General features: G+C 42.5%; 1 protein-coding gene across 1 annotated transcript in view; it reads right to left on the bottom strand.

The window, feature by feature from the left end:
- The window catches only part of copb2 (COPI coat complex subunit beta 2), a 29,429-nt gene extending 19,371 nt beyond the window's left edge, over positions 1-10,058 (bottom strand). The window contains exons 1-8 of the mRNA XM_055646424.1: positions 9,934-10,058; positions 6,864-7,001; positions 4,758-4,844; positions 3,916-4,042; positions 3,633-3,781; positions 3,007-3,153; positions 2,378-2,477; positions 711-853 (exon numbers count right to left, since the gene is read on the bottom strand). Coding sequence (XP_055502399.1) covers positions 711-853; positions 2,378-2,477; positions 3,007-3,153; positions 3,633-3,781; positions 3,916-4,042; positions 4,758-4,844; positions 6,864-7,001; positions 9,934-9,936 — 894 coding nt within the window. The 5' untranslated portion in view covers positions 9,937-10,058. The remainder of the gene's footprint in view (positions 1-710; positions 854-2,377; positions 2,478-3,006; positions 3,154-3,632; positions 3,782-3,915; positions 4,043-4,757; positions 4,845-6,863; positions 7,002-9,933) is intronic.
- Positions 10,059-12,654: the final 2,596 nt, after the last annotated feature.

Genomic DNA, 12,654 nt, shown 5'->3' on the forward strand with positions numbered 1-12,654 from the left:
GAAGTAAAAGATGCTACATTTGCAACAACATTCATCATTTTGATGAGCACTGATTCACCATAACTTTATAATTATTCATATAATTATTAAATTGTACACAAGTGAAATGTCTGCTGAAACAAATATGCTCTCAAATGGAAAGTTGACGATCCATCACCTATGATACTATAATTGAGAACCCAACAGGTATCAAACAGATTGTGGGTATAATTCTGAGGGAAACAAATACTTCCTCTTTACGATTAGTGTTCCTTTATATTATCCGTTTAAAAAAAGTTCAGAAATAAACCTCTCTCCATATTTTACAATTAATCATAAAAGTACAATCATTTATGTCCTGGTGATTATTTATCAAGCAGACTTGACAATCTCACACTATTAGATCCACTAAAATAGCAGAAGCATCATCAAATCATTCAAATTACTATTATACGAGTAAAAGAGCCACACTTCCACTTTGTTTAAGAAGGAACTGCAGATGCTGGAAAATCGAAGGTACACCAAAATGCTGGAGAAACTCAGCAGGTGCAGCAGCATCTATGGACGAAGGAAATAGGCGACGTTTCGGGCCGAAACCCTTGGGTTTCGGCCCGAAATGTCGCCTATTTCCTTCGTCCATAGATGCTGCTGCACCTGCTGAGTTTCTCCAGCATTTTTGTGTACCCACACTACCACTTTGCAGTCAAACAGGAATATATTAGTTTACATACCTTAATGATGATGCTTCCTTCATCGTAACCCAGAGCCACATTATTGGAGCCCCTCAGACTTGCCACACACCAGACTCGTTCCATCCCATAATTCAGTGTACTCTCCAGTCGATAAGTACTTGAATGCCAGATGCGGACAGTACCTTTACAAATTAAATAGAACTGTGCAATTACTCTTTCAGGCTGGAGATCTTTGGTTTTTCCCAGTCAGTTCTTCCAAGACTTAGATTTTGAAAATTAAATGTGATTCTAAAACTATTACTTCTCTCCTCTCTATTAAATTGGAATTCATTCCGTCCTTTTAAACTTGATTTCCCCTCCCTGCGGAGGAAGATGGGGAAATATTGGGATTTTTGTGTCAATAGGGAGAATTAAAATTGTGTTGATGTGAATTATGTTCAATTTACAGGCATGGGACAATCTCCTTCCAGCCCTCATGGAAGGAGTTCTAAGTTCAAGTTCACGTGAGTTTATTGTCATGTGTCCCTGATAGGACAATGAAATTCTTGCTTTGCTTCAGCACAACAGAACATAGTAGGCATTGACTACAAAACAGATCAGTGTGTCCATATACCACTGTATAAATATATACACACATGAATAAATAAACTGATGAAGTGCAAATAACAGATAATGGGCTATTAATGTGCAGAGTTTTGTCCGAGCCAAGTTTAATAGCCTGATGGCTGTGGGGAAGCTGAAGCTGGGATGTAATGTTATATGAGTATAGATATAATATAGAGTTATATGCAATGTTATAATGAGTATAGAAGCTGGGATGTAATGTTAAAATTGTTCAAGGCAATTGGCCAATTCTGGAGTATGGTGTACAATTTTGGTCGCCCAATTATAGGAAGGATGTCAACAAAATAGAGAGAGTACAGAGGAGATTTACTAGAATGTTGCCTGGGTTTCAACAACTAAGTTACAGAGATAGGTTGAATAAGTTAGGTCTTTATTCTCTGGAGCGCAGAAGGTTAAGGGGGGACTTGATAGAGTTCTTTAAAATGATGAGAGGGATAGACAGAGTTGATGTGGACAAGCTTTTCCCTTTGAGAATAGGGAAGATTCAAACGAGAGGACATGACTTCAGAATTAAGGGACAGAAGTTTAGGGGTAATATGAGGGGGAGCTTCTTTATTCAGAGAGTGGTAGCGGTGTGGAATGAGCTTCCAGTGGAAGTGGTGGAGGCAGGTTCATTGGTATCATTTAAAAATAAATTGGATAGGCATATGGATGAGAAGGGAATGGAGGGTTATGGTATGAGTGCAGGCAGGTGGGACTAAGGGAAAAAAAGTTGTTCGGCACGGACTTCTCGGGCCGAGATGGCCTGTTTCCGTGCTGTAATTGTTATATGGTTATATGGGAAGTAGCTATTCCTGAACCTGGTTGTTGCAGTCTTCAGGCTCCTGTACCTGCACCTTCTACCTGAAGATAGCAATGAGAAGAGGGTGTGGCCAGGATGGTGTGGGTCCTTGATGATACTGCCAGCCTTTTTGAGGCAGCGACTGCGATAGATCCCCTCGATGCAAGGGAGGCCAGAGCCGATGAACACACAAGGACAATTTGTTTTATAAATCTGATTTAGAGCCAAAGTGATTCAAAACAAAACTGGGATAGTGTGTTTCAGTAAAAGCATTAATTACCGTTACAAAAATTATACTTACCATCCTCGGATCCAGTTATGATAATTGGAAGCTCTGGGTGGAAGCTGACACAAGACACATTCTGTGCATGGCCTTCCAGTGTCTGAACACAGGTCTTATTCTGTGAGTAACAGGAATACTTCAGTTAAAACATACAAAGACAATTGATTTCAGGATTAAAAAACAGGTTAGCTGAAACAGTGCATCAGGCATCAATGTGTCCAATAAAGACGACCAGGTTCACTGCACAGGGGCGGAATGTGCAGTTTTCCTTGCAACATTTAGAATACCATTTGATTTATTTTGCTTTACTTAGCTGTGAAAGAATATTTGCTGTAATTTCAGTGCTTTAATCAGTTAATGGGCAATTCAGTAGAGGTTTTAGAAACATAGAAACATAAAAAATAGGTGCCGGAGGAGGCCATTCGGCCCTTCGAGCAAGCACCGTCATTCAATGTGATCATGGCTGATCATCCCCTATCAATAACCCGTGCCTGCCTTCTCCCCATATCCCTTGACTCCACTAGCCCCTTTGCTGTCTTGCTCCGAAAAGCAGTTCACTTTTCAAATGTAATTATCAGAATTAAACTGTAGTTATTAGATATAATATTTTACCACAATAAAACAAACAGCAAACTAATTATATTTACCTGATAGTCCCAGATTTTAACTAGGCGGTCGTCAGCTCCGGAAATCAAGTAGGGCTTGTCTCCACCGCTGTAGTAGTCAATGCAGTTGACTCCTTTCTCATGGCCCTCCAAGGTGAAATTAGGTGAGGATGAGCCAAGCTGCCACACCTGGGTTGTTACAAGCACACAACATATTGAATGTGGGAAAACTACTATAAACTAGAATACAATTATTTCTGAATAAAAATATGCAACGCTTTGTGAATGGAGTATGATTATCCCCATTTAGAAATAAAGAACTGCCAGTGCAGGTTAATACTCAGAAGGACACAAAGTGCTGGAGGTCAGGCAGCATCTTTGGAGACATTTCGGGGCGAGAGCCTTATTCAGACTGATAGTGAGGGTGGGGGTGGGGGAGACGAAAGCCGGAAAAGCTCAACACAGGTGAGATGTGGGGTTTTGACACGCAGATTGGTGGCCAGAGGTTAGAGATGAGTTCACCATTTTTTAGGTTCAAAGATAAATATACCTGTTTGAAACATTTTAGTGTCTACTTTTATTCTTCAAGATGTTAACTATAATATGACCGGTTTCTCATCTCTTCATCCCATATAGCTTTGCACTACTATTTAACCTTGCTTGCGTACCTTAATGGTTCTGTCTAAAGATGCGCTTGCAAACTGGTTGTTATCCTTTGGGTTGATGACAATCTGCATGACGTAATGGGTGTGCCCTTCAAAAACTTGGCTGCATGTCCATTTCTTCTCCCAGTCCCACAGCTTGATCAGCATGTCATCTAGGGAGGAATATATTATTCAATCTTTTGAAACCATTTCCATAGGTCTAGCTACATTTTCACAATCACTGCAAGAAGAATGGTTCAGAAATGTTTCTATTCCCCAGTGTTAGTCTGATATAATGGACACTCACCACTGCTGGTCAAGATATAAGGCTGAGTTGGGTGGACAGCAATGCAACGGATGTAATCCGAATGAGCTTCAAACACGTGAACCCGCTCCAACGTGTTGTAATTGAAAACTCGGATTTGCATGTCATCCTAAAGTTACAAGAGAACAAATATGATGCAAAATCAATTACAAGCTTCTTAAAGTTAGGGCTTATTAATGCTTAAACTCTGCTGAAATTTTAAATTTGCAAGTTTATGGACAGGTTGGATGATGTTTGAGCATGGAAACAAATGCAATATTCAGATTCAGATTCAATGTCAGTGTACAGTACAGAGACAACGAAATGCATTTAGCATCTCCCTTGAAGAGTGACATAGCAAACAATTTGAATAAATAATAATAAGTGTCCGGGGGGGGGGGGGGGTGGTGATTGGCAGTCACCGAGGTACGTTGTTGAGTAGAGGGACAGCCGCCGGAAAGAAGCTGTTCCTCGCCCTGCTGGTTCGGCAACGGAGAGACCTGGATATACTGGATGCGTTATGTTTAAGTTAGTCTATCGTCTTTGCTTTTGCAAGCATGTGGAGGGGCAGACACCACAGTGATAATTTTCACACTGCATTACACAAATTATCACAAAAATTGCAGTGAGTAATAAGATCTCAACTTTTACAACAAAATCATTGCCAAGTTAATCTGCAAATGTTTAAAAAATGACTTTGGTGTGAACTTTGAAGAATATTTCTCATCACTGCCTGATTGTGTTAATTTAGCTCAAGAAAGACCATAGCCTGAGGATCTATTCATAGTTTTTTTTTTAAACAAGGTTTACATAGCTGGACATGATATTCACAACCAAATACTTACAGCTCCGGTAATAACCCAGTTCTTACGGGCCACAAATTTGGAAGCCCTTACGGGCAGATCACACACCTCGAATGTCTTCACCAGAGTCTGGAAAAACACACACACATAGCACAAAAATGTAAATCTGGCCCACTTTCATTGATATGTATTCCTTTACTTACACGAGACAAACTCTACACCACACTGTACACCTGGAGATAATTAAATATGCTGATTCATGATGGAATTATTTATCTAGGAATATTCAAGAAAAAAAAATCATTTCTTTTTTCTCTTGGGAATTAAAATATTTTTGTCACATTCAGCAACCTATGACAACATGGATTTCATATCAGAGAAAAGTAACAAGTCTGACATACCAGTATCATATTCAAAGAGCATCCACTACAGTATAAGGCTGCATATAATGGTTGTCCCATCATGTATCAATGTTAAAGCTAAGATATTTAGTTTAGTTTTGAGATACAGTGTGGAAACAGGCCCTTCAGCCCACCATGGCCAGGCCGACCATCGATTACTTGTTTGCAATAGTTCTATCTTACACTCTACGGACAATTTACAGAAGCCAATTAACCTACAAACCCGCACGTGTTTGGAATGTGGGAGGAAACCAGAGCACCAGGAGAAAACTCACGTAGACACAAGGAGAAAGTGCAAACTCCGTAAAGACAGCGTCTGTAATCAGGATCGACCCCAAGCTCGAAGCGGCAGCAACTCTACCGCTGTGCCATTATATGGGCAATTTTGTGGTTCTGTTTCTCGCTGAGCATATGATTGAATCTGAATTTGCTCTTGGAGTAATGATTTATAATCTATTTAATTTAACCGTCACAAAGAGCACAACAAAGTGCCCTAGACACAAAGAAACGCGGATGTTGGGAGTGCTGGAGTAACTCAGCAGATCTGGCAGCATCTCTGGAGAACATAGATAGGTGGCATTTCGGGTTGGTGCTACTATTCACTAGTATTACAACACTGAAACTGAAATAAACAATAAGTTGCATGTAAAATATCTCCCCGAGACATAGGGCAGCATTTTTCAGCAACCTGAGATTTTTTTGGTGAAGAAGTCAAAGAAAGTGATACTAACATCAAGAAGCTATTCGATCTCTGTAGCATGATCAGATGAGAAATTAATTCAAAGATGACTTGCATCTAACAATGCTCTCATCCTGATGACTAAACTGTTAATCTGACTAAAGCGTACTCACAGGCATAACACCAGAAAAAAAGTATAATAATTTGTAATCAATTAAATTAAACACCTTACAAGTTGTGAGGAAGATTGGATAAATAAACAAAAAATTAAGTTGAAATAGCTGGAACTTTAAAAATAAGTGATGTATTTGTAATGCCGGTGATAACCTTATATAGATAAAATCTTTCTTCAGCTCTGAATGAGTGATATCGTCATTATGGTTCCATACTTTTTTTGAAACATTCTGTGCCAAAAAAATATTTTTAGAACATTTAGAGTGAGAATGATTCCGAATTATTAAGCAATTTATTGATTTTCAGAAAGCTGTGAATCAGGGAAGCCTATGGAGGAACAACAAATTACTAAGAGCAACTTAAGTTGAGGTTTATTACTATCACGGGTGTCGAGGTAGAGAAAAACTTTGTTTTGCATGGTAAGCAATCAAACACTGTATGTGGATACAATCAAGCCAAACTCATGTACAATAGATAGGGCGAAGTGAAAGAAAGGGTGAAGAATATAGTTCTAGGCATAGTGATTACAGAGCCAAGGTCCAATGTCCACAATGAAGCAGAGGCGAATCGGACTGTCCCCTAGCTTAGGGAAGGATCATTCAGGAGCCTTATAAGAGATAAAAATGTGATTTCTGAATTAAATTATATACGTGTAGAAATCTTGATGTTGCTTTCAAACTTGGAACTATGAAAACTGATCATTTTTGTCATTATTGCACCTGAAAATTCAAAAAGGCAAATGTTCTTGCTACCACATGCTACTATGAAACATGTAAACAAAACAATATCAGGAGACAGATTCCCAATGAGCTGGGGTTGCACAAGAGACATTATTAAATATTTAACACTAAAACAATGAAGGCATTCAGCTGGAAGAGGGGAAAAAGTCCGTACCTGTGACTCGTGGTTCCATACACAGACGCTGCCATTGTATAGACTGGCCAACATCCATGGCTCGGTTGGATGCAAGTCCACACTTTTCACTCTGTCAGATCGAGCGGTCAGCTTACGCTTGATGTCTAGTCTTAAAGGCTATAAAAACAGAGAATTAAATGAGTTTATGAAGAACACAGACATAACTCACTTGTTTTTTGAATCCAATAATCAGGTACACCACAATGAAAATAATTACAGCCTCAGTCAAGAACATTGTATTTTCCAAAATGTTGAACTCATCACATTATTAACAAAACTCATTACACGACAAAGACTTTTTGTACGTATTTATAAAGGGAAAAGTGCAACAATTTTTTTTAGCAACGGTTCTTCCCAAATTGACGTCAATTTGGATGTAAGATAATTGGCTTTTACTCAACTAATGATGTTTACAGATTTTTTTTAACTTTTGCAACTGCACATTATTTTCATCCGTGAACCTTAACCTGTTCACAGCCAGAAAAAAATGTTTCACTAATGGCCATGAGCCAAGTATATTTTATGGGGGTGGGTGGAGGTGGCACTGAACTGGTTAATTTATAACCTCCAGTCTGACAGCGTTTATGTTGGGTGGGGGTGCAGCTGGTAGAGCTGCAACCTTGCCGGGGTTGGTTCCTGACCTCGGGTGCCGTCTGTGTGAAGTTTGCATGTGTGGGGTTTCTCCGCGTGCTCCAGTTTCCTTCAACATGCTAAAGACGTGTAGGTTTAGAGGTTGATTGACCTCTGCAAAATTGCCCCGAGTGTGTATGGAGTGGATGAGAAAGTGGGATAACATAGAACTGGTGATCAACGGTCAGCGTGGACTAGATGGACCACAGTTGACAATAAGGACATTCTCGGGGCCGCTTCCCCTGCGGTATGGTTGCACTGAGCATCAATTTAATCTGTTCAAGTAGGAACTGCAGATGCTGGAAAATCGAAGGTACACAAAATTGCTGGAGAAACTCAGCGGGTGCAGCAGCATCTATGGAGCGGGAAATAGGCAACGTTTCGGGCCGAAACCCTTCTTCAGACCAGCATCAATTTAATCTGTTGGTTATAATATCGCTTAGCTGCCCATTGCATGTTGTGCTTTCATGTTTGATATATGTATGTTATCCATTGCAGCTCTACCAGCCAATCTACCTATCTATCTAAGGTAGACAGAAATGCTGGAGAAACTCAGCGGGTGCAGCAGCATCTATGGAGCGAAGGAAATGGGCAACATTTCGGGCCGAAACCCTTCTTCAGTCTGAAGAAGGGTTTTGGCCCGAAACATTGCACAACCTCCTATCTATCTATCACATTCACTCCAACTCGAGGTTGAGTGGTGCCATCTGCTTCATGATGTCCTGCCACTCTCTTCCGTCCCCAGCAAGCGTGCTAGCTCTGACCAGAGAGTTGATGTAGTATAATCAGGGGCTGAAACCCTGTGTTGGCCATTCATCTTGATGCAGTTTTACTCATAAGTAAGCTATGAAGATGAGCAGTCCTCTCCTAGCCAGCCAACCAATGCCTCCCACCAACCAATGCCTCATTATTTTTACTTTTACACCTGGTGCATCTCCTGCAAGTGCTTCAACGTAATTAACCTAGGTGGATCCCCTGGCTGACAGTCACAGTTGTAAAAGCAAACAAAGGTGAAGTCCATTTACTGCCCATAGCTATACCATAAACTTGAAGAAAGTGAGAGGAATCAAAAGAGAATTTGTTGAGAGCGAGGACAAGTTCCGCCAGGCAGGGAAGAGTGTTAGCAGAGGGAAACTGATTCTAAGTTCTCTATCTGTACTCATCCTGGCGGCAGTGGTGTCATCTGCAAACTAGTAGATGGAGATTGAGAAGAATTTGGCTGCATATATTTACAGTGGCCGATTAACCTACAAACCCACACGCATTTGGGATTTGGTTAATGCCGATCATTCCAGAAATAGCAAGGTCCATAAAGTTACCACAAAAAACTTTAACTGCTGCAAATGCCAACGCATAACTCGCAGCTGAATATTCACAGGACATAGTAAATACAACAAGGATGGCCCTTCGGCTCAACTTGTATATGCTGACCCATGGTTTGTCTCTTTATATGTCATGCCCACAGTTGCTCTGTATGGCCTTGAAAGGGACAGGCAAACAGATGGGGATCTCCGATGGGCTTCCAACTGTTTACTATTCTACAGAAGTCCCTTCAATGCACAATAAGATATCCCAATAGGAACTATACATCAGAACGTGCAACTCCAGAGCCAACAAGATCATGGGAGACCCCTTCCACCCCAGCAACGGGCTGTTCCAGCTGCTACGGTCAGGCAGACGCCACTGTTGCCATACGGTGAGAACGGAGAGGTTGAGAAGGAGTTTCTTCCGAGAGGCAATTCGGACTGTAAACGCCTATCTCACCAGGGACTAACTCTACTGAACGTTTTTACTGTTGTGTGGTGTCTTTTTTAAATTGCTGTTTTTTTTTTCCTTTTTCTTCCCTCCCCCCTCCCACAAATATGTAATATGTGAATATGTGATTCCGTTCCAATCTGTTGGTAGTTTGTTTTTTGCACAGTCCGCGAGCATTTGCCACTTTTCATTTCACTGCACATCTCGTATGTGTATGTGACGAATAAACTTGACTTGCCAATAATATCAGGACAGGTCACAGTGAGAATGTCAAGCTTCTAACTGGGACATAAGGACAATAAAACCCTCTTGACTTGACTAATATCACAACAGGTCACACAACACAATAGGGGTGGTTGACGGGACTCTCCACATTCACCCTGGCCCGGGGCCCGGGGCCCAGACCGGCCGACTGCTGCTGCTGCTGCCCCTCATCATCAGCCGCCGCCACCGCCACCCCGGGCTGGGCCGCAGGAGCTGCTGTTGATCCCGGCCCTGGGCCTGTCCCTGTCCCGGGCCGCTGAGGTACTGCGCTCCGAGGCTTCAAGTACCCGGGGCCGGGGCCGGGGCTGGGCTGCTGCCCCTCTCCCCCTGGCCCGGTGCCGGCTCCACACAGACCACGTCCCGCGCTCCCACCCGGCCCCGGCCCCGGCCCCACACGCACCATATCGACCCTCTCCTCTCTCCACCGCCGCGGGGCCGCTCCAACTCCAGCTCCAACTCCAGCTCCCTCTGACGTGGAGCTTCCGCCTTCCGCCTCTGCCACGGACCGCGAGACTTCCGCCCCTCGCCGGCCAACCCCCCGCTGCAGCGCCCCCTGCAGGCCGGGCGGGCACAGTGCAGGGAAAGCAGGCCTCCTGGGACAGCGCCACCTGCAGGGTTGGAGTACACGGTGCAGGGTAGAACAGTCCTGCAGAGCAGCGCCTCCAGCAGGCCGAGAGTACACGGTGCAGGGGGAGCAGTCTATCCGGGAACAGCGCCCTCTGCAGGCTTGGAGCGCGCAGTGCAGTGGGGGCAGACCTCCCAGTACATTGCCACCTGCAGCCTCTGTGTGCGCAGTGCAGGGGGGAACCGATCCTTCAATGTAGCGCCCCCTGCAGGCCCGGCGTGCACGGTGCAGAGGGAGCAGTCCTCCTGGAACAGCGCCGCATGCAGCCTAGGCGTCCATATTGCAGAGGGGCAGACCTCCGAGAACGGCGCCCTCTGCAGGCTCACATTGCGCAGTGCGCAGTCCGGGAACATCGCCCTCTGCAGGCTTGGAGTGCGCAGTGCGGTGCGGGCAGTCATCCGGGAACATCGCCCCCTGCAGGCTCTGATGACACAGTACAAGGAGAGCCGCCCACCGGGAGTAGCGTCCTCTGCAGGCGTTGAGTGCACAGTGCAGGGCGACCAGACCTCCAGTTACAGCGCCCCCTGCAGGCTGGGCTCCACAGTACCACCTGTCCAGACCCCCATCCACTGCGCCATCTGCAGGCGGCCAACCTTCACTACAGACACTGAATGGTCTGAACCAAAGATTATAGAGGAGCTCCTTTATAATCTTTGGCCTGGACAAAGGGATGGGGCAGGAGGCACAAGGAACTACAGATACTGTATAGAACAACACAGGAACAGGCCCTTCAGCCCGCAATATCCATGCTGAACATTTGTTTCCCAAAAATAAACTTTATTCAGAATAATATAAAATATAACAATACAGGAACAGCGCAAAAACTCGTTTGATGTTCTTCGCGCCTCTACATATGTTGTCAGGACTAGAGGGTGTGAGCTATAGGGAGAGTCAAGAGAGTCAAGAGTCAAGAGTCAATTTAATTGTCATTTGGACCCCTTGAGGTCCAAACGAAATGCCGTTTCTGCAGCCATACATTACACACAAATAGACCCAGACACAACATAATTACATTTAACATAAACATCCATCACATAACTGTGATGGAAGGCCAAAAAAACTTATCCCCCCACTGCCCCCCCCCCCCCACCCCCGATGTCAAAGTCAAAGCCCCCGGCTGGCGAGAGGTTGAGCAGGCTGGGTCTCTATTCCATGGAGCGCAGGAGGATGAGGGGTGATCTCATAGAGGTGTATAAAATCATGAGAGGAATAGATCAGGTAGATGCACAGAATCTTTTACCCGGAGTAGGTGAATTGAGGACCAGACATAAAACTTCAAGTTGAAGGGGAAAAGATTTACTAGGAATCCGAGGGGTGACTTTTTCACACAAAGGGTGGTGGGTGTATGGAAGCTGCCAGAGGAGGTAGTTGAGGATGGGACTATCCCATTATTTAATAAACAGTTAGACGGGTACATGGATAGGACAGGTTTGGAGGGTTATGGAACAAGCACAGGCAAGTGGGACTAGTGTAGCTGGGACATTGTTGGCCAGTGTGGGCAAGTTGTGTCGAAGGGCCTGTTTCCACACTGTATCACTCTATGACATACATGCATCAGTGTTATATTTGATAGTGTTCACATACTATCCTTATACCAAGCATCCTTGTCACTCATATGGCCCCGTGTGGTGATATTATAACGATGCAATCATAAAGAAAACACATCAGCGCCTCTACTTCCTGAGAAGATTACAGCGATTCGATTAGTCAAGGAGGATTCTCTTGCACATCTACAGGTGCACAGTAGAGAGCATGCTGACCGGTTGCATCGTGGCTTGGTTCGGCAATTTGAGCGTCCAGGATCGGAAAAGACTACAAAAAGTAGTAAACGCTGCCCAGTCCATCATCGGCTCTGACCTCCATCCTCCTGTCCCGTTTCGTCCTGTTTTTTGAGTATGTGTGTATGTGTGTATACATATATGTATATATATAAATATATGTGTGTATGTGTATATATATATATAAATATATGTGTGTATGTGTGTATATATATATATCTAAATATATGTGTGTATGTGTATATATATATATGTATATATATGTGTGTATGTGTATATATATATATATATATATGTGTGTGTATGTGTATATATATATGTATATATATATGTGTGTATGTGTATATATATAAATATATGTGTGTATATGTATATATAAATATATATGTGTATATATGTATATATATATATATGTGTGTATGTGTATATATATATAAATATATGTGTGTATGTGTATATATATATATGTATATATATGTGTGTATGTGTATATATATATATATATATATATATGTGTGTATGTGTATATATATATATATATATATGTGTGTATGTGTATATATATATATATCTAAATATATGTGTGTATGTGTGTATATATATATCTAAATATATGTGTGTATGTGAATATATATATAAATATATGTGTGTATGTGAATATATATATATATATAAATATATGTGTATATATGTGTATATATATATATATATATAAATA

The sequence above is a fragment of the Leucoraja erinacea genome, chromosome 14 (genome assembly GCF_028641065.1).
Source record: "Leucoraja erinacea ecotype New England chromosome 14, Leri_hhj_1, whole genome shotgun sequence".
NCBI lineage: Eukaryota > Metazoa > Chordata > Chondrichthyes > Rajiformes > Rajidae > Leucoraja > Leucoraja erinaceus.